Source organism: Gossypium hirsutum, chromosome D03 (assembly GCF_007990345.1).
Source record: "Gossypium hirsutum isolate 1008001.06 chromosome D03, Gossypium_hirsutum_v2.1, whole genome shotgun sequence".
NCBI lineage: Eukaryota > Viridiplantae > Streptophyta > Magnoliopsida > Malvales > Malvaceae > Gossypium > Gossypium hirsutum.
Window position 1 is genome coordinate 45,959,965 of NC_053439.1, and position 23,777 is coordinate 45,983,741.

The 23,777-nt window shown below is 31.3% G+C and overlaps 1 protein-coding gene and 1 pseudogene across 1 annotated transcript; both read left to right on the forward strand.

Annotated features, from left to right (window-relative positions):
• The first annotated feature begins 12,321 nt into the window (after positions 1-12,321).
• Positions 12,322-12,916, forward strand: LOC121215424 (cytochrome f-like; annotated as a pseudogene).
• A 3,606-nt stretch (positions 12,917-16,522) lies between these two features.
• On the forward strand, positions 16,523-23,000 carry LOC107950228 (uncharacterized). Its single transcript, XM_016885042.2, has 2 exons — positions 16,523-17,102; positions 22,428-23,000. The coding sequence occupies exons 1-2, from the start codon at positions 16,626-16,628 to the stop codon at positions 22,998-23,000; spliced, it is 1,050 nt and encodes a 349-aa protein (XP_016740531.2). The 5' UTR covers positions 16,523-16,625.
• Positions 23,001-23,777: the final 777 nt, after the last annotated feature.

Sequence of the window (23,777 nt, forward strand, 5' to 3'; positions counted from 1 at the left end):
TTAAATTATTTAAAATATAATAAAATAAAATTAAAAAGCATAATTACAAAACATGAAAATGCTTAAAAATACACTAACAATATTAAAAATATCATTAAATGCGCGAATTAAATTAAAAATAGATATAAAAGAAATTTCCAAAAAGCCCAAAAATACGAGTGATAGAAAAGGCTACACGACTCGAGCTCCTCTTTTTTTTCTTTTTCCTTTTCTTTTTTTCTTTCTTTTTTTTTTTTCTGGTTGGGCTGCCTGCGCACTGGGCCTGACTGCTGCTGGGCCTCTGGGCTTGGGGGCTGCTGGACTGGACTGTTGGGTCTGGGCCTATTGGGTCCGCTGCTGCAGGTGGCCTACTGCTGGAGCTGGGCCTAGAGCCTGCTGCTAGCCTGCCTGCTGAAACTGGTCTGCGCTGCTGCTGCTATTGGGCCTGCTGATGTGGCCTGCTTTTATTTCTGCCGCTCTTCTTTTTTTATTTTTTCTGGGTTTGTTAGTTTTTTTTGGGCTGTTGCTGCGGGCCTGCAGGTCGGGTCAGTCAGTCGGGTCGGGTCGGCGTGACCCGTCTGTTTTAGATTTTTTTCTTTTTTTTTTCTTCTTTTTTATCTCTTCTTTCTTTTTCTTTCTTTCTTTCTTCTTCTTCTTTTTTCTTTTTTCTCTTCTCCTTCGGCAGTAGCTCCTTGTGCTGCCGACGACGCTCCCCCGCCTGGTGCGACGGTCGATGGCAGCGTGCGGTGGTGGTCTCCTCTTCTCCTCCCTTTCTCTTTTTTTCTTTTTTCTTCTTTGCTTTTTTCTTGCTTGTTGTTTTTTTCGTTTTTTTACTTCTTAGTTGCTTTGCTAGGTGTTGGGACGGTGGCGTTGTCGCGGTAGGGACGGTGGTGCGGGCACGACGGCGACGGCGGGCTTCTATTTTTGGTGTTTTTTCGCTCAAAATTGTTGTTGTTGTTGTTTTCTTTTTTTCTCTCTTGCTTCGCTCTCGATTTTTTGGGATTGAATCCCCTTTTATTCTTGATTTTTTCTTCTTTTTGTAGGTAGCAGGTGGCTAGGGAAGTGGGAGGTCATGCACTGGGCCGACGGCCGAAAATCGCGGAGGGCAGGTGCGCAAATCGCGCCTGTCTGCCAGAGGGACTAGATTGTAGATGTAGCAAAACTTTTGGGGTAAAAGTGTAAATTTGTGAAAATTTTGGGTCAACATGTAATTTTGAGAAAGACAAGGGGTTAAAATGAAATTTTAAGAAAATTTAGGGGTCAAAAAGCAATTTTAAAAAAAAAACGAAATTCATCCCAGAAAAAATTCAGTGATTACATGCGCGAATGGTCCTTCCTCTTTTTAAAGCGGATTTCAATGTGGTCCCTTTTTCTCTTTTTAAATCTGGCCATTCCATTTTATTTCATTTTTAATTTAGTCTCCTGATTTGCCGAAGGTAAATGCACTTAGCAAGGTTTTGGGATATTTTCCCGATTAATCCCTCATTCTTTTTGTGCATTTTAGAGTGGTCCTTTGCATTGATTTACCATTCAATTAATTTATTTTTCTTATGTTTTATACCTGTAATTTTGTCTAAACTACAATTTCATCCCCTTTACAGATTTTATTTGCATATTATTTTTATTTATTTGTGTATTTATTCATGTATGTACCTTTTTTTCCTTCTTTACTCTTTTCATTTTAAAAATATTTTATTGTTATTATTATTGTCATATTTTTATCTCGTCTTTGCCATTTTATTATTCTTCACATTTAAAAAAATCTAAACTTAACATTATGTATATCTATTTTACTTATTTATTATTCTATACGCTTTATGTACATATTAAAGTTTGTAAAGTTAATATTTTCTTTTTAAATATTTGTTGATTCGTGTATTTTCTTACTACTAATATTTACTTATTAATCCATTTGTTTCCTCCTTTTTTTATGTATATGGTTTCATTTTTTAAACATTTTTATGTTATGTTTGTTTGTTTTATATCATGCCTTTCCGTTTTATTGCTTTACTTATTTATCGAGACTCCTTTACCATTATTGTATTCATCTTTGTTATAATATTTTATCGTATATTATATATCATTTTACATATTACTTTAATTTTTACCCAAATACGCAAAAAATGAAAATTTCAAAACAATGCAATATTTCACATTTGGGAGATTCGAGAAATCGTACCCTAACTTACGGGGTTTTGATTTTCTTGTTGAACTCAAATAACCGAATATTCTTTCAAAATTAAAATGCACAAGTTTTAAATATAAAAATTAAAAGGCAAGCTTATTCTTGAGGTTTCAAAAAGTCGTGTTCTAACTTACGAGATGTGACATTTTGTTATCTCGAGACGATAGGGTCTTTAATGTTCGTTTTGATTTACCCCAACGATTTTAATTAAAAATAACATTAATAAAGAGGGATTGTATTTTAAATTCTTTTCAAGTTTTCAGTTTTCGACATTAAGACACTAATTAATCGACTAGGTACCAATTTTGGGCGTTACGAGGGTGCCAATCCTTCCTCGTGCGTAATCGAATCTTGAACCCATTTTTCTGAATTTCGTGGACCAAAATTATTGTTTTAATAAATCAAGTCGTTTATTAAAAATAATCGCTTTTCGAGGTGACCCGATCACACCTCATCAAAAAGGATTGGTGGCGACTCCATTTTCGTTTTCAAATAAAAAGTCAACCCCTTTTTCAAAAAAATAGTTTCGACAGAAACTATATGAACTTGATAAAAATATTAGTTATATAGATAATACTAAGTACGAAACGACTATATTATGTATATATAGTTCAAAATGAAATATATACTTACATGCGCTTCTGACCGTTGGTCTAATAGAAGCTGTATATCTTCAAAAGCGATAGGTATTACCAATATAACTTGCCGAATGGTTCCACCTATTTAAATAAAATTTTAGCATAAAATTATATTTTAAATTTATGTAATAATTGTAAAATCTAATATATATTTTACCTCATTAGGAGTGTGAATGTATACGGGTGGTTCACTCGAGGACGTAAAAATGGAAAATGAAACTAAGCCCATAAATTTAGCAGTGAGAGGCAACCTTCGGTTTTGATTTTATTTGGTTGCATCGTCTGACACATCTCTCGGTACAATATTGACAACACGGTAGATTCCCAACTGAGTTCACCAGCTGCTCTAAAATCGACGAGTTTCAAAAGCCACATCAGATGTACGAGGTTTCATGACTTGTCTGGCATCAAATAACCTGCGAGGATCTCAAGGATGTATGTCTGAGTGTATCGTATTCTTTCTACTTCAGTCGAATCATCCCTCGACCTCCGCAAATATAATCTGGAATAACGCCCAAAAGATCGTAGCATATGACTCCCCATCCACTGGAGACCTTAACTGTAACTACACGTCCTCCAAAGTGATGGCACACTCCTCGCATGGAAGATGAAATGTGTGCATCTTAGGTCTCCACCTCTCTATGAACGTGCTGATGAGTTTCGGGTCCAACTTACACCCCCAGCCTATATTGGCCATGTGCCAAAAACCCGCTTCCTTCAAGTAATTTTCTATCAACAGTGATAGAGGACCAAACATATTATGAATATAACATTGTAACACCTGATCTACAGACTGTTATAAAAATTGTAAAAAATATTAATTAAAATTACATAAATGAAAAAAATATTAAAAAATATTAAAAAATTGTAATTAACCTTTACCATTTTCATTTGGTCGACGGAGATATGTTTATAATCGAGACGAATTAATTCTTGGGCTGTTGCTAACACGATCAAATTTTTTAGAAATTATAAAAAATAATATTGATTTAGAAAAAAATTAAAAATTTAGAGAGCTTTGAGAGCTTTTTTGAGAAATTTAGAGAGGAATTTTGTGTGAAAAAAATGGATGGGGGTTTATAATTTTTTTTCATGACCGTTGGCCTCAACAATCAAATTTTCATTGGAGGTGATCGTTGGGGCAAAAACACGGGCTAAAACGTGCCCTCGTGGGAGCGCTTTCGCCATGTCAGCAAAAACGCACTGGCGTGGCAAAAATGCTCCCTTAAGGAGGCGCTTTTATGAAATTACCCCTTAAAATGCTTTAATGTAGGCGCGTTTTGAGTTTTTCGGCCCATTTTGGTAAATAATGTTTTAAGTGACTCATTTCCGTAAATAATGTTGGAAATGAGCTTTTTTTAGTAAAATACTCCAATATTAATACTTTAAAGATTTAATTAGAACATTTTAAAATTTAAAAATTAAGGACGAAATCAATAAATTTGTTTTAATGAGTCGACAAATATTTAAAAAATTTATAAGGACAAAATTTTAAAAATTGTGTTTAAATTGATAATTAAAATTTGGAAAGGGAAAAAATTAAAAAAACAATTTATTTAAAGCTAAAAAGGATTAAATTGAGTTGTCTTTTAAGCCATTAATTTTTTTTTTAAATAACACCTGATGCAATCTTATTAGAGAAGCTTAAAAGTTTAAACACAATGGAAACAACAAAAATGAAAAAATAAAACCTCAGCACTGTTTTACCATGCCAGCCATCTGTCAGCAAAACAAACGGTGCAATGGGCAGTGCCTCGAGATACCCTAAAGTACGTTAACCAAGACTCTTAAATAAAAAAAAATTTGATACAAGTCACAAAGGCCCAACTCAAGCTCAAGAACATGATGGGCTCAAATTACCACAAGGCCCAATAACGAGGTCAAAGGCCAGGCAAATGAGTATGAAACTAAATGGAACCGTTGAAGACTTCATTAGCAAGGCCTTAGATGCGTAGACAAAGGAAAAAGAAAATCAAGATTCACTTTCTTGTTTTCAAGAAAATCAAGAAACCGAATCTTGGTCCAATTTTGCTGTTTTGAGCGATTTCAAGAATCAAGAAAATCAAGATTTCAAATCTTGAAAATCTTGGTCCAAGAAACTGAATCTTGCAGCTAAGACGCATTGGATCTCAGTTACGAGCATCAACGAACCAATTTCGGGAGAGAACGGATTACAAGCCCAAGTTCTTGAGATACGACCCAATAAGATGTTCCAAGCCCAACCAAGAAGTTTAAATTAGACTTAGTTGAAAATCAGGCCAAATTGTCAAAGTGGCCCAATTTGTAAAATTTTAATTCTTTAAATACTTAGTTTTAATTTTTAGACTTTATGAATAAATTTCTATGTAAGAATTCAGTCCAAGAGGCCCATTTAAAGCCTTGGACGAAATTCCCTTGAAAGGCAACAATTAGGGTTTTTTTTTAGTTTTCCTAGTAGGGATAGGAAAGTAGTTAGGAGGCTATATATATGGCTTGACCGGCCACTCTTATACATGATACATTGAATTCAGATTTTTTTTGTGGAGTGAAAACTCTCTTTGAGTTTCTCCAAGAATTCTCTCTTGAGTTTTCTTTAGAAGTAGTTTTAACAATCTTTTTGATTGTGGGAGCCATCTTCAACCTTCTTCTTGTCGTGTTTTTACATTGGAGGGAAGATTAGAGCCGTTTGAAGGGAGTTGTGAAATCTTTCTTGATTTCAAGGCTTCTTAGGACTTTATCCATTTTTTTTTGTTGTTTGTTCTTTTTTAATTATTTTTGTTTGTGTCGAATTGTTGATTAACTTGGTTTAATTGTTCTTGTTGTGTTTCCAGCCATTCCAAGCTTCAAGGATCTGTTTTGCAACATTCTTTGGCATCAAGAAACGTTCTTTCTTCATCCTTTCTTGCCGCCCAAGTATCATTCTATTTCAAGTTGGTTTTCTTGGTCTTTTAAGTTTAATTTTCTATTTTCTGTTTTCGTTTCAGATCTAAGTGTCGATAGTTTTCGTAAGAGTTTTCCCATGACTTGGCAACTCGATCTTGGTCCGCACGCAACCCTCTATCACAAATCCCTTAGAAAAGAAAAGAAAAAGCAAATTCCCTAAACCTTTTAGTCTACCCATTCATCTCGTCCACTCCGATGCACCGGAAAACCCATATGTGGGAGTGGAAATCCCTTAGACTTCTTGAATTAGTTCTCTCTTCATTTCCTTGGTCCTTCGATTCACTGAGCTCATCGAAGATTCTCTTGAAAATAGAGGCCATACCCTCTGGACTTAGAACAATAACCCCCATCTTACATTCGTTGCTCGTTTAAGATTATATCCTTATTTTCTGGAAGGGTTTCTTCCATCTAGTGTCTCGGGCTTTCACACTGTCATCCCCAACTTACCATCTCGTGGGTTGCTCTATTCGCCAAGCTTGGGACAAAACGGGAGTTAAAACCTTTAAAATTGAAAATTCTATGCCTTATTTCCATTATTATATTACCTGTAATTGATCTATCACTTTTTTGGGTCTTTATTTTTTTTAGAATCGCAAGCTCATCGCCCTTACCGCATAGGTTGTCAAAATCCATTTCCTCGACAAAGATAATAGCCTGAAGGCATGCATACGCTCCTGCTGTTATTAGATCTTGAATATTTTTTATTGGGTAAGCACATGCCCCCATGATCATGCCTTGGTTGTTTCTTATAATTACTCATGCGGTAGCTCTTTGTATTTGCTGTTGGTAGGATGCATCAAAGTTAACTTTTAGTGTCTCTCTCAGGGGGCTCCCATCTTGTTTCTCTAAAGTCATTTTGATATATTACTATCTCTTCTAAAATGAGTAACTCTTCTAAATATGCTTTGATGAAACTTACGACCTGATCTGCCCTTTCTCTCTTTCCTTCATGGTAGTATATATTTTTGTTGTACCAAATTGCCTAAAAAATTATGGCTATATGTATACTCTGTTCATTATTATTCTTTTCAAAAATAGATGCTAACCAGAATTTCCATTCTTAACTAATGTCGACATGCGAGGTTACCAATCCAATCTGCTACAGAACCTGTCTTGCAAATTGGGCAAAGAGCCTCATCCCTTAATCTTTTTGCTGTAAATTACTTAATGTAGGCAGAAAATTATTAAATACATTCCAAATATGTATTCTGATATTGTCTGGGATTTTGAGATTCCATAGCTTTATGTAAAAGTTTTTTATGGCTATGTCTTGTAAATAATTGTTTGCCTTGTCCCATTCTGATTACTTGTAATACACCACTTGTAACCACTTTTAACGGAGTATTCCTCTGTACTATCGCCTCTCCAAACTAGCTTGTCTGGAAAGGAGCTGTTCACCAGTGGGATAGTTAGGGTCTTTTTTGCTGGTTCCTCTGTGAAAAGATCTTCAATTATATCCTCTTTCCAGGTATGGTTCTCATCATTAATAAGATTAACAACCTTTGTAAATCTAACATCAATATTTTGAATCTGAATTTTCCCATCTCCAGGCCCTGGAATCCATATGTCATTCCAAATATTCACAGATATGCCATTTTCGATTCTTCATCTAAGTTTTTCCTACAAGATAAATGTACTCCCCAAATGCTTCGTTAGGTAAAAGAAGGGTGAGATCCTAATCCAGCGTTCATAAAATCACTCGTTAGGTAGTATTTAGCTTTCATTACCTGTGCTAACAGACTGGTAGAATTGGTAATTAGTTTCCATCCTTGCTTTGCTAAAAGGGTTTTATTAAAAATTGATAACTCTCTAAACCAATTCCCTATTGCGTCTTTGGGATACACATAGCATTCCAAGTGCACCAATGTATCCTTTTATTTATCTTCAAGTTACGCCACTAGAACTTACAAATTTGACTTTCAAATTCTTGGCATAAAGAAATTGGCAATATAAAGCACTACATAGTATAAATTGGGATAACCTATAGTAAGAATTTTATAAAAATCTCATTTCCTCCTATTGAAAGGTTACGAACACTCCATGCTTTAAACCTTTTAATAAATTTTTCTTTCAAGTCGACAAACGCATTTCTTTTCCTTCTCCCTACCATCGTGGGTAATCCAAGATACTTCTCAGGATTATTTGAAATTCTAACACCCAATTCACTACTTATTCTTGTTTGGTCTTCCTCACTTGTGTTATTGCTAAAGTAAATCAATGACTTGTCGAAATTCACCAATTATCCTGACATATTTTCATAGTCCTTGATAATTGTTTTCATTACCAAAGCCCCTTCCAATGAAGCCTTTCCAAATAGTATACTATCATTTGCAAAGAATAAATGCATAATTGAAAGCCCTCCTCTCCCCACATTTACCCCTCCAATCTTTCCATCCCTCATTGCATGGCTGAGCAGTCTTGAAAATCCTTCTGTATAGTTAATAAATAAATATGGACTTAATGGATCGCCTTGCTTAAGCCCTATTGTGGGTTTAAAAACTGCCTCTTGCCCCTTATTTAATAGTACTGAATAGGAAACACTTTGAACACATCTCATTATCAAAGTGACCCATCCTTCACAAAAGTCGAGGCCTCTCATCATGTTTTCCAAAAATATCCACCCTATCATTGGCTTTACTCATGTCAAGCTTCAATGTAAAATTCTCGTGCCCTTGTCGTTTCTTTTTTAAAGAATGCAGCAACTCATAAGCCACCAAAATGTTGTTTGTAATTTGTTTTCCAGGCACGAACGCTCATTGTGTTTCATCTATACAACTATTAAGGGCTTTTCGAAACTTATTAACAATTACCCTTGCAATAATTTTGTAAACCACATATTTTTTTGGTGCTTTCACTTTGGGTATCAACACGATGGAGGTATCATTAACATCTCTTAAATCTTTATGGTTATTCAAAACTTTCAAAAAAAATTTGACGTCTCTTCCTACTATATGCCAACACTTTTGGTAAAAGAAAGTGGAGAATCCATCCTTTCCCGAGGCCTTAATTGGCGCCATTGACTTCACCGCTTCAGTTATTTATTCCTTCTTAAACCTGGTTAATAACTCGTTACTGATAGCAATTGATATACATGAATGGATGTTACTCGTAAGTACTTCACTACTGGAAACGGGTTTTGATGAAAGCAGCTCCTTAAAATAATTTGTTTCCAAATCAAGAAGTTTCGCATCTCCTTCCACCCATCTTCCAGCTGAAACTTCAAGCCCCTTGATAGTATTTCTACGCTTACGATAAGATGCAAAATCATGAAAGAAGGAAGTATTCGATCCCCCATTCGTAACCAATTGCCTCTAGCACGTTGCTCCCAAAATAATTCCTCCTTATCAGCTTCCATGTTTAAAGCCAATTTGACCTACGTGATTTCTTTTAGATTATTTTCGCCTGGATTATCATTATTCAAACAACTTAATTTAGCATTCAGCTTCTCCCTTCACTAAGCATGCATCTATCTTTGTTAATTTTGCTCCATTCCATTAAAAACAATCCCAAATCGTTTAGTTTTTTTGGAAGATCCTTTTCGTTTATTGCCCAACCTTGTTTAACTTGATCTTTAAAATCCTCCTCTAAAATCCAATTAGCATTGAATCAAAATGGAATTCTTTTCCTTACTTGGGATTCTTTCCTTTTTCCGGATGTATCCACTAACATTGGACAGTGATAAGAAAAACTATGGTTTAGATGATATACCACATATTCTGGAAAACGTGCTCACCATTCTGAATTTGCCACTCCTCTATCAAGACGTTTTCTTATGTTGTTAGCTGTCAAACCCCTTTTATCCCAAGTGAACCACTGTCCTTGGAAACTTAGATCGCTTAAATCACATTCTTCTGTTATGTCCCTAAATGCTTTCATTTGACATTCTTCTCATAGTCTCCCTCCTCTTTTTTCAAAAGAGAACATTACTTCATTGAAATCACCCATAACAAGTTATGGTGATTGGGCTTCTTCATTTAGACATCTTAACAAATTCCATGAATCTGTCATCAGATTTTCAATTGGAGCCTCATAAAATCCAGTGAACCTCTAGCTTGCTCCCCCGTTGTCTTTAATAACATCCACGTCGTTGTGGGAGTTAGAAAAAATTTTTAGACTAATATTAAGACTATCTTTCCACCCTAATGATAATCTCCATTGAAACCTCCACACTAACATCAATCCCATTTACAAACCCGCATGATCTTCTTATCCTTTCCATCTTCCTTGAGCTTACTTTTATTTCCATCAGAAACAAAAGTTGAGGCCGAACTTGTCTCAAATAATTTTTGAGACGCCTTATCGTTTGTGGTTGCCCTAATCCACAAACGTTCGAACTTAAGGTTTTCATTGCGACCGGTCGGGCGGCTTATTAGCGGCTACCGATATAAAATTAGTTGAATCTATTTCCATTGGACTTTTGTTAGTAGCATCACCATCATTTTTCCATTGTCTTTTCTTGCCCTCTAATAACCCGATAGGTTGATCATCCACATCTCCCTTTTCATCTTCCACTTTATTGAGATCAGTAGGACACTCCACCCTATTCATGCATGCCATCCTTGCTTGTTGGTCTTTGATACTTTTATTTCTTAATTTCGCTATAATACCTTTCACCCTTGATTTGTTAACTTTATTTCTTATAGTAGGCTTTATTTGCCTACTCTCCCTTTGATCACCTTCACTATAACCGATTCTTACCATACCCCTCTGTTCCTCTTAAATCCGTTGGCTATCCGTCAGGGTAGTCCTCTTTAACGAGGCTCGGAGGGATATGTACCACAAAAAACCACCTCTTATGAACCCAATGTTAAACAGATTGGACAAAAGGTTTTCCTGTACCCTAATCTCTCACATAAGAAACAGAATAATGACAACTTTTCATATTGGAATTTAGCATAGGTTGATTTATCTTGTCCAAAAATAATACGTTTCTTCCTCTTAAGCGGGCTCCAAACATCTAATCATACTTTTATGCACATAAATTTCCTTACTCCTTTAAAGATAATTACTACATCATATTCCAAAAAAAAAAGGTCAATGAAATTTCTCATCTGTCTTGCCATATTTTCTGATATACAACCTATCGGTAAATTGTGGATTTGCACAAAAAAATTGTGAAAACCAGTGGGACTTGTACTGGATCCTTCATTTTTTCCAGCCGGTGGAAGATAATCAAATGCCTATTAGAGAACCAAGGCATACCATCAATAACACTTTTTATATCCAGTTCGTTGTAGAACCGAAAAAGAGTTTTTTTTTCCTCAATCTCAATAATGGAGACACCTTCAATTGGGTACCATAACTCAACCAGGACATCTCTCATCGATAGAAAGTGAACTGTCCCATTAGTTAAGACCTTTCCCACCAAACACATGCAAAAATTATCTTCATATCCCTCTTCCTCATCTTGTTCTAGTAACGAGTCTTCCTCTTCATCGCCAATACTTAAATTAACTAGATCTTCCTCCATTGATAATTCGACTCTTTATGAAATAAAAAACCCAAAACTCTTCAGCGCTCAAAAAGATTGAGAGAAAGGCATACTTGTCGACTTGCGAATTTGTGCAGACGAAAGGAAAAAAAAAGGAGAAAAAACCCTAAAAATTGCCACGCGAGTAGACTTCGTTCTCAATTTCAACAATTATTTTTTAATCATCATAATTAAATTTAATCATTAATCTAAAATCGATACATATTTTTCTTCAAAATATATAAATAATATTATATGATCTACTTTTCATAATATATAATATTCATTAATTTAGATTTAGATTTAATTATATCTGTTTAAGCATGAAATTAATAAATTTTGTTAACGTGAAAAATTAAATTTATTGAATTATTTAAAATAAATATTAAACAAAACCTGTAAGTATTAATTTTAAGCGGTTAATTTTTAAATAGCATTAAAAGTATTTTAACAAAGGAGCAAAAACTTCATAAAAAAAAACAAAGGGGCAAAAACCTTGCCTATCCTTTCATCTTGGTCCATGTTAAGGACCAATTTGATATTTAAATTATAATTTGAGGAAAATGATGAAATTAGCCCAGAAAAACAAAAGATTCTCTTTCCACTTTGGAGAAAAAGTATGAAAATAACTCGATTCATTTACCATCATTGAATGTTGCTCATCTTTTTTTAAATTGAAATCACATCAACAAAACTCATAATCTTATTTTGAAACAAAAAAAATATAAAAACCCCATTTAATTGATAGAATATATAGAAATATTAATCACTGATGCCACTCATGGAAACCTTAATTTTCGCTAAATCTTAGTTTAATTAGTATCAATATGCAACCATTTACAAGATACATTTTTAAATACATTTAAATGAGTAATATATTTTAATTTAGAGATTTGGGAAGTTATTGATGGTATATATATATATTTATCAATTCAAATTCATTATGCATTTAAAGGCATAATAAATTAGCATTTATTCATTATGCATTTAAAGGCATAATAAATTAGCATTCTTGTTGATTGAGTCTTAACTCAGTTGACATCAACATTGCTGTTAGTATGAGAGGACGTGGGTTCAAGTGTGCTAAAACGTATTATATTATCTTATTTAAGGGTTGGAGTGAGACTATGGGTAGTTCTAAACATTGTATAACAAAGATTAGGAATCATAATACTACAGTTATAGCCAATTGCCATTTAGCGAATAAACCTGTGGATATTGAGGTTCCACAAGTGATACTTCCTGATACTGTATTTGAAGCGGTTGTTAGAATTTCTTATGGTATGCAACTGAAACAAGTTCTTTCTAATGGTAAGAAAGGGGCCTTGAATGTGGGTATTGTTCTTATTTTACAAGAGGGGTTTGAGTTAGCCCTGCCTGATTGTATTTCACTCGAGATGAAAGAAAAGATAGGCAATCTGTCTTTTCAACACTATTGCTCCACTAAGAAAAGTATTCTTGTGATAGGTCTGGTTCTTGGTAAAAAAATATAGTGAAATCACATTTTCTATTCTTTCTCCAGATCCAACTAGTAATAAGAATGTTCATTTCTTAAAATATCCCATATACGTAGGCAGAAATAAGGGAAGGGGCCAAATTTATCCCAACAGGAACAAAAGTAACAATATAATTTATAATGCTACAATAATAGATATAGTAAGCAAAACCATATGAAAAGGAGACGGATGCATTAACTACACTCATACGAAAGGAAGTAAATAATAATAAAAAAATTGATATTTCCAGAATTTAGATATTTACAACTTATTAATGATTAAGTTATCTTGATATTATATATTTAAGAGTACATTATTTTTTCTTTTACCATGAAGTGAGTAAATTATTTTTGTGCATTTAGTTTCGAAGTAAATAAATAAAATATTAACTTCTAGTGTTTTAAAATGACATGCAAACACCAACATTTTAGTCTTTCTGTGTTTTAAGAATGTTGATTTTGTAGGTCTCTTTTAAAACAACTTAAGTTAGCTTTTTCTTTTTCTTTTTTCTTTTTCAAAGTTCAAATTTACTTTCATTCAAGATTTCACTTATTTAAATCAAGACTAAATTACTCAGTTTTATAATAGATTAGAATGACTAATTTAGTCCTCAATCTATAGTATAGGGACTCACCAGGGAATTTAACTGGTTGTTAATTAAATCAAAATGAAGAGTAAAGACACGTGAAATGAGTGAACAAAACTCGATTCAATCGAAAAGAAATTCGAATTTCAAGTTAATTGAATTGATTTCTTTGATTTTTTCGAGTCAACTTGAATAAGTAAATCGAGTTAAATTGAATTTTACAATTTGACTAATAGATTGGTGTAAAAATACCTTTGGTCCCTATCAATTTTGAAACTGAGCAAATTGGTCACTCCCAACAAATATTACAAAATAATTTTTAAAAATTCAAAATAATTTTTAAAACTTAAAATATTTATAAAAATTCTAAAATTTATATTTTTTTAAAATTTTAAATAATCTAAAGAATATATAAAGAAAGTTAAAATTTTAAAAATATTCTAAAATAGTAATTTTGGACATAAATAAGTTAATTAATTATTCAAGTTTATCATACTAAAGTATCTTTTTTTTTTCTTATTTTGCTTTGAAAAAGTTTTTAAATGTATAGGGTTATTTCAAATTTATGTGGTCTAACATGGAATTAATTATACTGTAATAATATTTTAATTTAGTTTTTTTAATTTAACCCGAACAAGTTTACTCAATTCGATTCAACTTGAATTTCATTTCGCTCGACTCGATTTGAAAAAAAAATCCAAATCGAGTTAGGATGATAAAATAAGACTCATTAACCCGATTAACTCGAAATTTTTTCACTTGATTCGATCGAACGCGCCTACATGTACCAACATGAGAAAGAAATGAAAAGGTTAATTCTACTATTAGTCCTTTTACTTTGCAAAAATTACAAATTTAGTCCTTGTACTTTAACTTGATCTATTTTAGTCCCTGCACTTTTTTGAATTGGTCAACTTTAGTCCCTGTACTTTTTGAAATTTGAAATTTGAAATTTCAGTCCTTACCTAAGTAGTAGTTGTTATGTTAAATTTGTTTGTTTAAATTCAATTATTAGTTATGTGCTATATGTACAATTGTAGATTTAGCCCATATTTTTCAATTGGACCATTCTAAGTTGTGAATTTTGAAATTCCAGTCTTGACGCAAATGACAGTTGTCAATTGAATTTTTAGTGAGTAATATGTGGACTTAACAAGGTGAAATGGCATTGGATATATGATAATATGTTTGGAGCTTCAAATTTTGGAAATAACAAAACTTAGCCTAATAAATTTAACAGTTATCATTTGGTAATGATTGAAATTTTAAAATTTAAAAAGTACAGGGACTAAAATTGACCAAATCAAAGTATAGGGATTAAATCCACAACTTTTACAAATTACAGGGACTAATAAAAATACCAAATGAGAAATTGTTTTCTGACTTAAAAGACAATTTTAGCCACAAATATTTATGGGTGTTTAATTAAATAAGTGAAAGGATGTTTAAAATTGAAAAATATGTGGTGTACTGTATATTGTGTTTACTAATTGGTCCCTTCTAAATTTGGGTTTTCAATTTTTCTGGTTTCACGAAGTTAAATTACCATGCGGTGAGGAAACAGATTCGTTTTTATTTTTTTATTGTCTGGAAGCATTTTCATTTTATTATTTATATTTGGGATTTGTCGTTATTTCTCCTAATAATGTTTCGTTTTCAAGGTTCATATTTGTATTCTCTCTTTAAAAGTATAATATATCTTATTACTAAACTTGAAACGAAACTATCTTTTACTTCGTATTCATTGTGGTTGCATTTTTCAATAGCACTTATAAAATTTTTAATTTTTAATCTTTAATCTTTTATTTATATTTTACATTTTTTTGGTATTTTAAAAATAAATTTAATAATTTTATAAAAAATTAAGAATTTTCCAATTCTTTATAATTTTCTAAATTTATGGAGTTTTAGGGTATTTTTTATTCTTTTATTTCTGCATTTTAAAATATTTTTAATATTTTCTGCAAATAAATTATGAATTTTGTAGTTTTAGAATTTTCAAAGTTTTTAGATTTTTTTGGACATTTTAATTTTTCCTTGACATTTTAATCAAATATAGTTTTTTTTACATGTGGTGGAAAATTTAGATAGAAAACGTGATACTTTTTAGTAATTTTGATGGGCGAACTTAGACGTGCATTTGTCTAGATGCATTTTAAAATACATTTTTAATAATTATATATATTATTTTTAAAAATATTTTTCAAAAAAAATGTAATTTTCTTGTTTGTTTAGAATTTTAGGGTTTTTAGAAAATTATAAAGTTTTCATGAAGAAAATTTTAAAATTTTCTGTTTTTGTAGATTTTTTTTTTTGCAATTTTAATGAAATTTATGACACTTTTGGAAATTTTAAGGAATATTTGCTTCTTTTGATACATGGCAGCCTGTAATTTTAGACAGAAAACATAGATGAGGTAACTTGATAAGCTGAAGGAAAATATAGGAGGTAAAGTGACCAGAATTCTTTTCCAAATAACAAACTGAATAAATATATTTAAAAAATAAAAATATGAAAATAACTAAAAAAATGAAATTATATATTTATAGCGGATCAAGATTAATAGTATGACAAAAATATATTAATTGTGGAGTAGTACTAATGGATTTGATAATATCTATCCTTTTTCGCACCAAAAACGGTCTATTGTTATTTGAATCTTTATTAAATAAAAGGATAAACTATAAAATAGTTATTTTTGTTTGCCTTAGATTTCGTTTTAGTCATTTATGTTTGAAATGTTACGTTTTAGTCACTTACATTATTATTTTGTTACGAAGTGGTCGCTTTACTGTTAAGCTCAGTTATCTCCTTAACGACAGTCCTACGTGGCAGTCCAAATGGGTTTTAAATGCTAACTTGGACTGCCATATAGGACCACCGTTAGGGAGGTAACGGAGCTTAATGGTAGAGTGATCACTTCGTAACAAAACGATAACGTAAGTGACTAAAATATAATTTAAAATAAACAAAAGTGATTATTTTTACAGTCTACCTTATATTTTATTTTAATAAGTAAATTTTTTAAAAAAATAAATTTATATATATAATTTAATGTTAGTAATTTAACTTGAATTTTAAATTTTATAAAGTCTAAAAATTAAAAATTAAAAATTAAAATCCCAAAATAAAATTAATGTACTCCATTGAGAAGGTTTCTTCATTGAGCGTATGTACTACACATTACAGCGTGTATGTAAAAAATGTACGATCAGATTCCAATAACAGCTACTCTAAGCAGATATTTAAGAGACTGCCATTTCATTAAAGCCTTAACAGTACATTTTCACAAGCTCCCAAGCAGGCCCACACTCTCAAGAGCCAAACTGAGAGAGAAAAAGATTCATCCATGGAGGGCATGAATGATGACCATATGCATGGCATGATGATGCACAACACATCAGATGGCGGCATGAACATGACGAAGCACCATAAGATGATGATGCATATGACCTTCTTTTGGGGCAGCGACGCCGAGATTCTCTTCTCCGGTTGGCCGGGAACCAGAACCAGCATGTACGTCTTGGCCCTCATAGTTGTCTTCCTGCTTGCTTTCATGGTGGAGGGGATTTCTCACTCTCGGTTGGTGAAACCCGGTTCCACCCACCACGTGACCGCCGGTCTGGTTCAGACTTTGTTGCATGCTCTGAGGGTTGGACTCGCGTATCTGGTGATGTTGGCTATCATGTCTTTCAACGGTGGCGTTTTCTTGGCCGCCGTGGCTGGCCATTCTCTGGGGTTTTTATTATTTGGCAGTCATGTTTTTAACAAACCTTCCGCCACCGTCCCCAACGCCAAAACATCCGATCTTCCGCCTATGAGTTGTTGAATATTAGGGTTTATTTCTTTCGGGTTTGGGTCTAAAAGGATTGATGTTTATGGTTTTAGATTTTTGTTTTTATCTTTTAATCTGTGCTTTGCTCTGTATTTGTTTTTCATTTGATACAAAAAAAAAAAAAAAGATTGCTTAATAACCAGTGATTGTACATTTTACCCATTCATATCCTTGGATTATTATTGATTCCTATCTTTAGCATGAGGCTGTGGTCGAGACAGTGCAATAGCCGGTTTGAATTTATTAATATAATTATATTTTTTTTATGTATATAAATTTTCGAATCAATTCCGATCTAAAATATTGTGTAGGTTAATATTGATGGAATAGTTCAAAGCCTTAATTTATAGTTAAATTTGACATATATAAATAGACTATAAATCTGATAAATTAGATCATTAAAATATTAATTGCATAAAAATATCAATAATTTTAATTTAATAAACTAATTATAAAATCGATTTTATTAACCTAATCAACTTAACTGAAGGGATCAAAAAGCATTACATTTAATTAAATCAGTTTCAACTCCAACCACTTTTTACTCAACGCTAATTATGATTTGATGACAGGTGAAGTCATTAGGGTTTGGGTTCCTTGTTGGATGGAATTAGCAGGAAGTTGCGGGTCAAGTCATTGTCCAATGAATGCAATTGATGGGTGGTTCTTCTATCTATTACCTTCACATCAAGGATTCAATAAAATGTGTACCATCCATATTTAGGGTTGCATTTAAGATATTTTCTCTAATATCATGATATTTTGCATTTTGCAAGTGGGCACCACTATTTAAGATACCTTGTTTTTATGCACAAATGTTGCATACATGTTACTATTTATAACCATGTGCTTTTATCTATATAATCGAGTTCGATTTCTGCTCATAAAAATGGAGCACGTTTCATTGCTAATTGTTTACATTATCGGAGAATAACCACAATGAAAGGTTTAGTCACTATCTGTTGGTGGTGGTGCTTTAGTTACGATAAAAAAAAGATTTGTGTATGTCTTCAATTGACATCCTGCCCGATCTTTGGATAACTCCCACTCGTTAGACATTATAAAACTCATACACATAAGAATAAATAGATTAAATTCATGAAAGTAAAAGAACTAAATTTCAAATATGGTAAAGGTATAGTGACTGAAAACAGAATTAGACCTATAATTTATATAACTGATTAATGGCAACATTTAAAAAAAAAATTTAACATTCAGTATTCAATTGGTTTTTTAGAAACATATTATTCTTTTGTTAGCACTTTCAAACTTTAAATTTCATGGGAAGAAACGTAATGAACTTCTACCTTATAATTCATGCTGCCGATGAGCATGCATGCATGCAAATGGCATGGTAAAGGATTAAAAAGGATTTATTTATTTATTATTATTTTTTAAAAAACTTAACTTGTTGAATAAAAAAACAAAAACACATGTACTATTTACCCAAAATGAACAAAAATGGTACTTTCAAAGAAACCCATCAATTAAAGCAACCTTCCTAAATACTCAAAAGGCAATCAATGATTTTAAGGAAAAAAATCTTTGCATTCCTTTTTTATCTGTGTATACTAAGATGTTGCTGTCATGAAATACCACTTACGCTAGTGGGATATTATATATATATATACACACACGTTGTTTGACAATTGGATGATAATTGATTGTTGATTGTCGATTGTAGTGATTGATTTTACCAATTGCTTTTATTAACTCTTTATTTAAAAATGTTTAAAAAAACTTAGTTGATAGTTGAAAATTAATATGTGTAAAATGACAAATAAAAGCATGACACATTTTATTATTGAATATTTATTTATTTATAATACTTTTGTCTTTATTGAGTGAAATTATTGAAATAAAACACTCTTATCAAGGAATTAAAACATCCATTATGAGAAATTAATTAGTCAATATTTTTAAAAATTTAAATAAATAAATTTCTTAAGTTCCTTATTTGCAAAGTATTTTTTATTTAAATAAACATTCATTATGGAAATTAATTAGTGAGTAAACATAGTTAGATATGTCATTCTACGTATCTCATTCCCAATCAACTAGGAAAAAGTTGTCCATCCTTACGTTTTTTGTTTTGGAAGTTTTAGCTTAATAAGCTCTTGCAAACTTTCATTCACCAAACACTACAATTAAAGGGTTTGACTATCCAATCCTCCGTTTGTACCCAAATCAATTAAAAAAGACCCAAAACTTTGTTTACTAAACACCCCTACACATTTTTTTTATCTTATTATATATTATTATAAAAAAAAATACATATTTGATGTTCCTTATTACGTCCATGGATATTAAAATGTGTGTGCAAAAGGCAAGGTGCACGCCGTACTGCCGTGTGCTGATCAGAGCAACAACGGGGCGGTGGTTTAATTTGTCAAAGTGATAAATTCAACTTTTATTAATGGTTTAATTATGCTCTCAGTTCTTGTATTCTGCATATTTAAAATTTAACCCTTCTATTTTTATTTAATAATAACGTGAAAGGACTTTCGTTAAAGAAGCAAATGAATATATTGAATATAGGATTATAAAGTTTTCAATTTCGAGTTTTTCAACATTAATTGGTTCAAAGAAGTAGAGTGGACACGGCTTTAACTTGGCCATGTAAGTAAATTGTTTTTAAACACAACAGAATCCAATTTAAATAAAAAAATAGAGGGACTAAGTTGTAAGACATTAAAAGGAGACTAAATTTAAAATGTATGAATAGTATAGGGACTGAGAGCAGAATTGGACCTTTATGAATTTCTCCTTCATTCTTGAATCTTCTCTTCTCTTGTGATATCCATTGCCATATTCCCCAATTCTTGACTTTTTAGAAAAACTAAGGTCATCAATTAATTATGCTTTGGGTTGTGGTTTTTAGCTGTGATTTCATAAATGTATGTGGTCAGATATTAATTGCTATGGTTAGAGATTATAAATTGAATACGGACCACAACCTACCTTATCCCACATGGAAATAGTGTTGTACAAGTCCTTATATTATAGTGTAAACTGAATTTTAATCCCTATCCTTTTAAAATGAGCACCAAAGTTTATGTACATTAAAAAATAACAAAATGCTCATTAGGGGGAAAACTATTTATTATTCATTTTGATCCTTCAAAGCAATTTTTTTTTGGCTTTGCTCTTGTAAGCAAATAATTCCAAATAGCATTTCTCAAGCTACATCATGTACTTTAATAAACATTTTTTCGATAATATAATAATGATTTACGAAATTATTCTTATTAAATTAAATATAGTGCTATTCTTTATTATTAACAAATATTTTAATTAAATATTAAATAATAATATTTTAATTTGTTTGTTTCATACCCTTAACCTACAAAATAAGAATTAGGGCTAAAGTAACAAGAAAGGTAAATAATAGGAGCTAAATTTATTATTTTGCCTAAAATAGAAACAAACATAGTTTATTACAACGGGTACATTTGGATACCATAAAGTAATTGCACGAAAGTATAATAACAAAATATAATTCTATAGATATGTTTAGCTAACAGAGTGTAATTACATTGTAATTCCCTATATCATCTTTGGTAATATAAAATATAATTACACAACTAAATAATTTTAAATTCTAAGAACAATATTAATTATTATAAAAAACCAAAAGAAAATTCTCCAAGCAGGTAACAAAACTTAAAATTAAATTATTGTATGTAATATAATTACTAATAAATTTAATAAGAAAAATAAGCATATTATGCAATTTTATCTAACTACTCTATTTCATAGTTGTTAAGCTATTTCCTTTCTAACATAAAAATATACTCATTGCTATTATCGATTGGTTTTTGGCTAAATATAAATAATTAATAATCAATACTATGTAATTTAGTTTAAATTAATATAAATAATTTATAATAAATATTATATAATTTATTTAAAAATTTAATAAGTCAAAACATAAGAGAAATTAAGGTTTCGTTTGGTTTCAAAAAACAAGGGCCATTTTTGTTTTTTTTTCTTGGAAAATGGAAAACATTTAAAATATATAGAAATTAGAAAATAAAAAAATTATTTTCATTTAAAATACTTTGTAAAAATGAAAATGATAAAAATAAAAGTTTTTTTTTTACAATCGAGCTAAGATTTAATCGAGTTAAAAAAATGATTTTTACCATTTAAAATTTTAAGGAAGTCATTTGAGTCTTAACTCGATTGACATGGACATTGTTTCCAATAAAGGAATATGTGGGTTCAAATGCATTGAAGCACATCCTACTATTTATAGGGTGGAGAGGGACTATGGATAGTTCTAGACATTGTATCAAAAATAACAGATATGATTAGAACGATTATTCAAAAAAAGAAGAAGTAAATAACAAGAATAGTCACTTAATTATTTAGTTTATTTTATTTCGATTATCTAACCATTACAACTTTTCGTTTTAGTCATTTAATTTTTTAAAATTATATATTTTAGTCACTCTTCTGTTAGTTGTCTAATGGAAATCTAACATGGGCTTTGTTTATTGGGTTAATAATAAATTTAACTTTTCAATGTTTACACATTCTATCAATTTGATAGTAAATCTAAAAACTTCAACAAATTTATCTTTCAATGTTTACAAGTTTCATAATTTTAGTCCTAATTATAAAAAAATATAAAAAATATTTAAAGAGATCCTAATTTTGAGATTCTTTCTTGGGTTTTAATTAGATATTTGAGACGAACAATGTAGCAAAGGGAAAAGTGAACTAAATCAAAAGAGATTGATAAAATAAATAGCTTTAATTTATGGGTTTTTGACATGTTTAGTTGATGAAAAAAAATGAGCATGGTTAATAAGAAAAAATAAATATAAAATTAAAAATATTTTAAAGATTCTTTAAATATATTCTATAATTTTTAGAATTAGAACTAAAATGATAAAATTTGCAAATATTGAAGGTTAAATTTGTTGATTTTTTTTTATATTTAGGATCAAATTAATAGAATGTATGGGCTAAATTTATTAACAAAACCCATATTAGACTTCTATTACTGGTTAACAATAAGAGTAACTAAATAAAAATAATAATAATCTTTGAGTGACCAAAATGAAATGAACTGATAATTAGGTGTCTATTCTTGTACTTAATTACCCTTTAATTTTCAAAATAAATTGGGTCAATGCTATTATTTTGGGAAGAAAATTCTAAGTAGAAATTGGCAATTGCAGGGACAAAAAAATCTTAAAAGAACTGAACTAAATTGTAGTACAAAATCGAATAGTACAATAAAGGATAATGTACTAATACTATACGTTTAACCTTCCCAAACCTCTAAAGTTTTGGTCTTATTAACACCAATCTAAACTTGAAACAAATATTTATACGTTTGTCTTTGAACTCAAAATTTCCATCAGAACAATTTCTTTTACATATATATCAACAATGAATCATGGACATGGCATGGAAGGCATGGCACCAACATCTCAGTCAACCAATGGAACCTCTGGTATGCACCACCACAACATGATGATGATGCATATGACCTTCTTCTGGGGCAACATTACCGAGATCCTCTTCTCCGGCTGGCCCGGCAGGCGAGGTGCCTGCATGTATGCATTAGCCTTAATATTCATCTTCGTGCTTGCGTTCCTCGTCGAATGGCTCTCGCATTCTCGACTGATCAAGCTGCTAGGGGAAGGGTCGAGCAATGTCTTGGCTGGCGTTGTGCAAACATTGTTGCATGCCATTAGGATTGGTCTTGCTTATTTGGTAATGCTTGCTGTCATGTCTTTTAATGGTGGGGTGTTTTTAATGGCAGTGGCTGGCCATGCATTGGGATTTTTGTTGTTTGGAAGTAGGGTTTTCAAGAAAAGCACTGAAATGTTGCTTGATGATAACACATCTGATCCTCCCCCTATGGCTTGCTGATATTGAATCCTTCTTTTATTGTAATGAAAAATGCCACAAATTGTTTAGGATCAATATATAAGCTATGTTCTTAATTGAATATCTGTCATTAATTGAGAATCAAATTAACAAGAAAAAGTTTTTTTTTCTTTTCCCTTTTTTGCTGTGATAATTGCCTAACTATATAAAAGGGTTAATTTGCACATGATGATGGGATTGGGTTCTCTCTGTCTCTCTCTCTCCTCTCTATAAATAGTAGAATGGTTGCTTATATTGGGAGCATGATTTGTGTTGTTCCATGGATTTTGACTTTTGGTAATGCCTTGAACTTCATCTCATCACAATCCAAATCAAGTGTCTAAAAGGATTATATTTTCATGGAGTTCAAATATAATTTTATAATTTTATAATTTTTAAAAGATTAAAATTAAATACTATCATATTTTAAAGTTAATGTACAATTTTTCCGTATACTAAATCATAATTTTATAAATTTTAAAATGTTAAAAACATAATTTCACATTTTTTAGGGTCAAGATCTTACCATCCAATAACACCACCCCTCGTTTAAAAGATGGATTGGACTTGGATTTTAACATTCCAAGTCCAACATATATCATATCATTTTATTTATATATATCACTTAACACTAAATCATTCTACTGATAAGATTGAGACTATTCATCACCTAAGGCATAAGGGTCGTGGTAACAAAAGGGAGGTGGCCATGAAATCGGAGATTAGCAAGGCATATGACAAAGTGAATTGAGGCTATGATTTATATTGGAAAAGATGAGT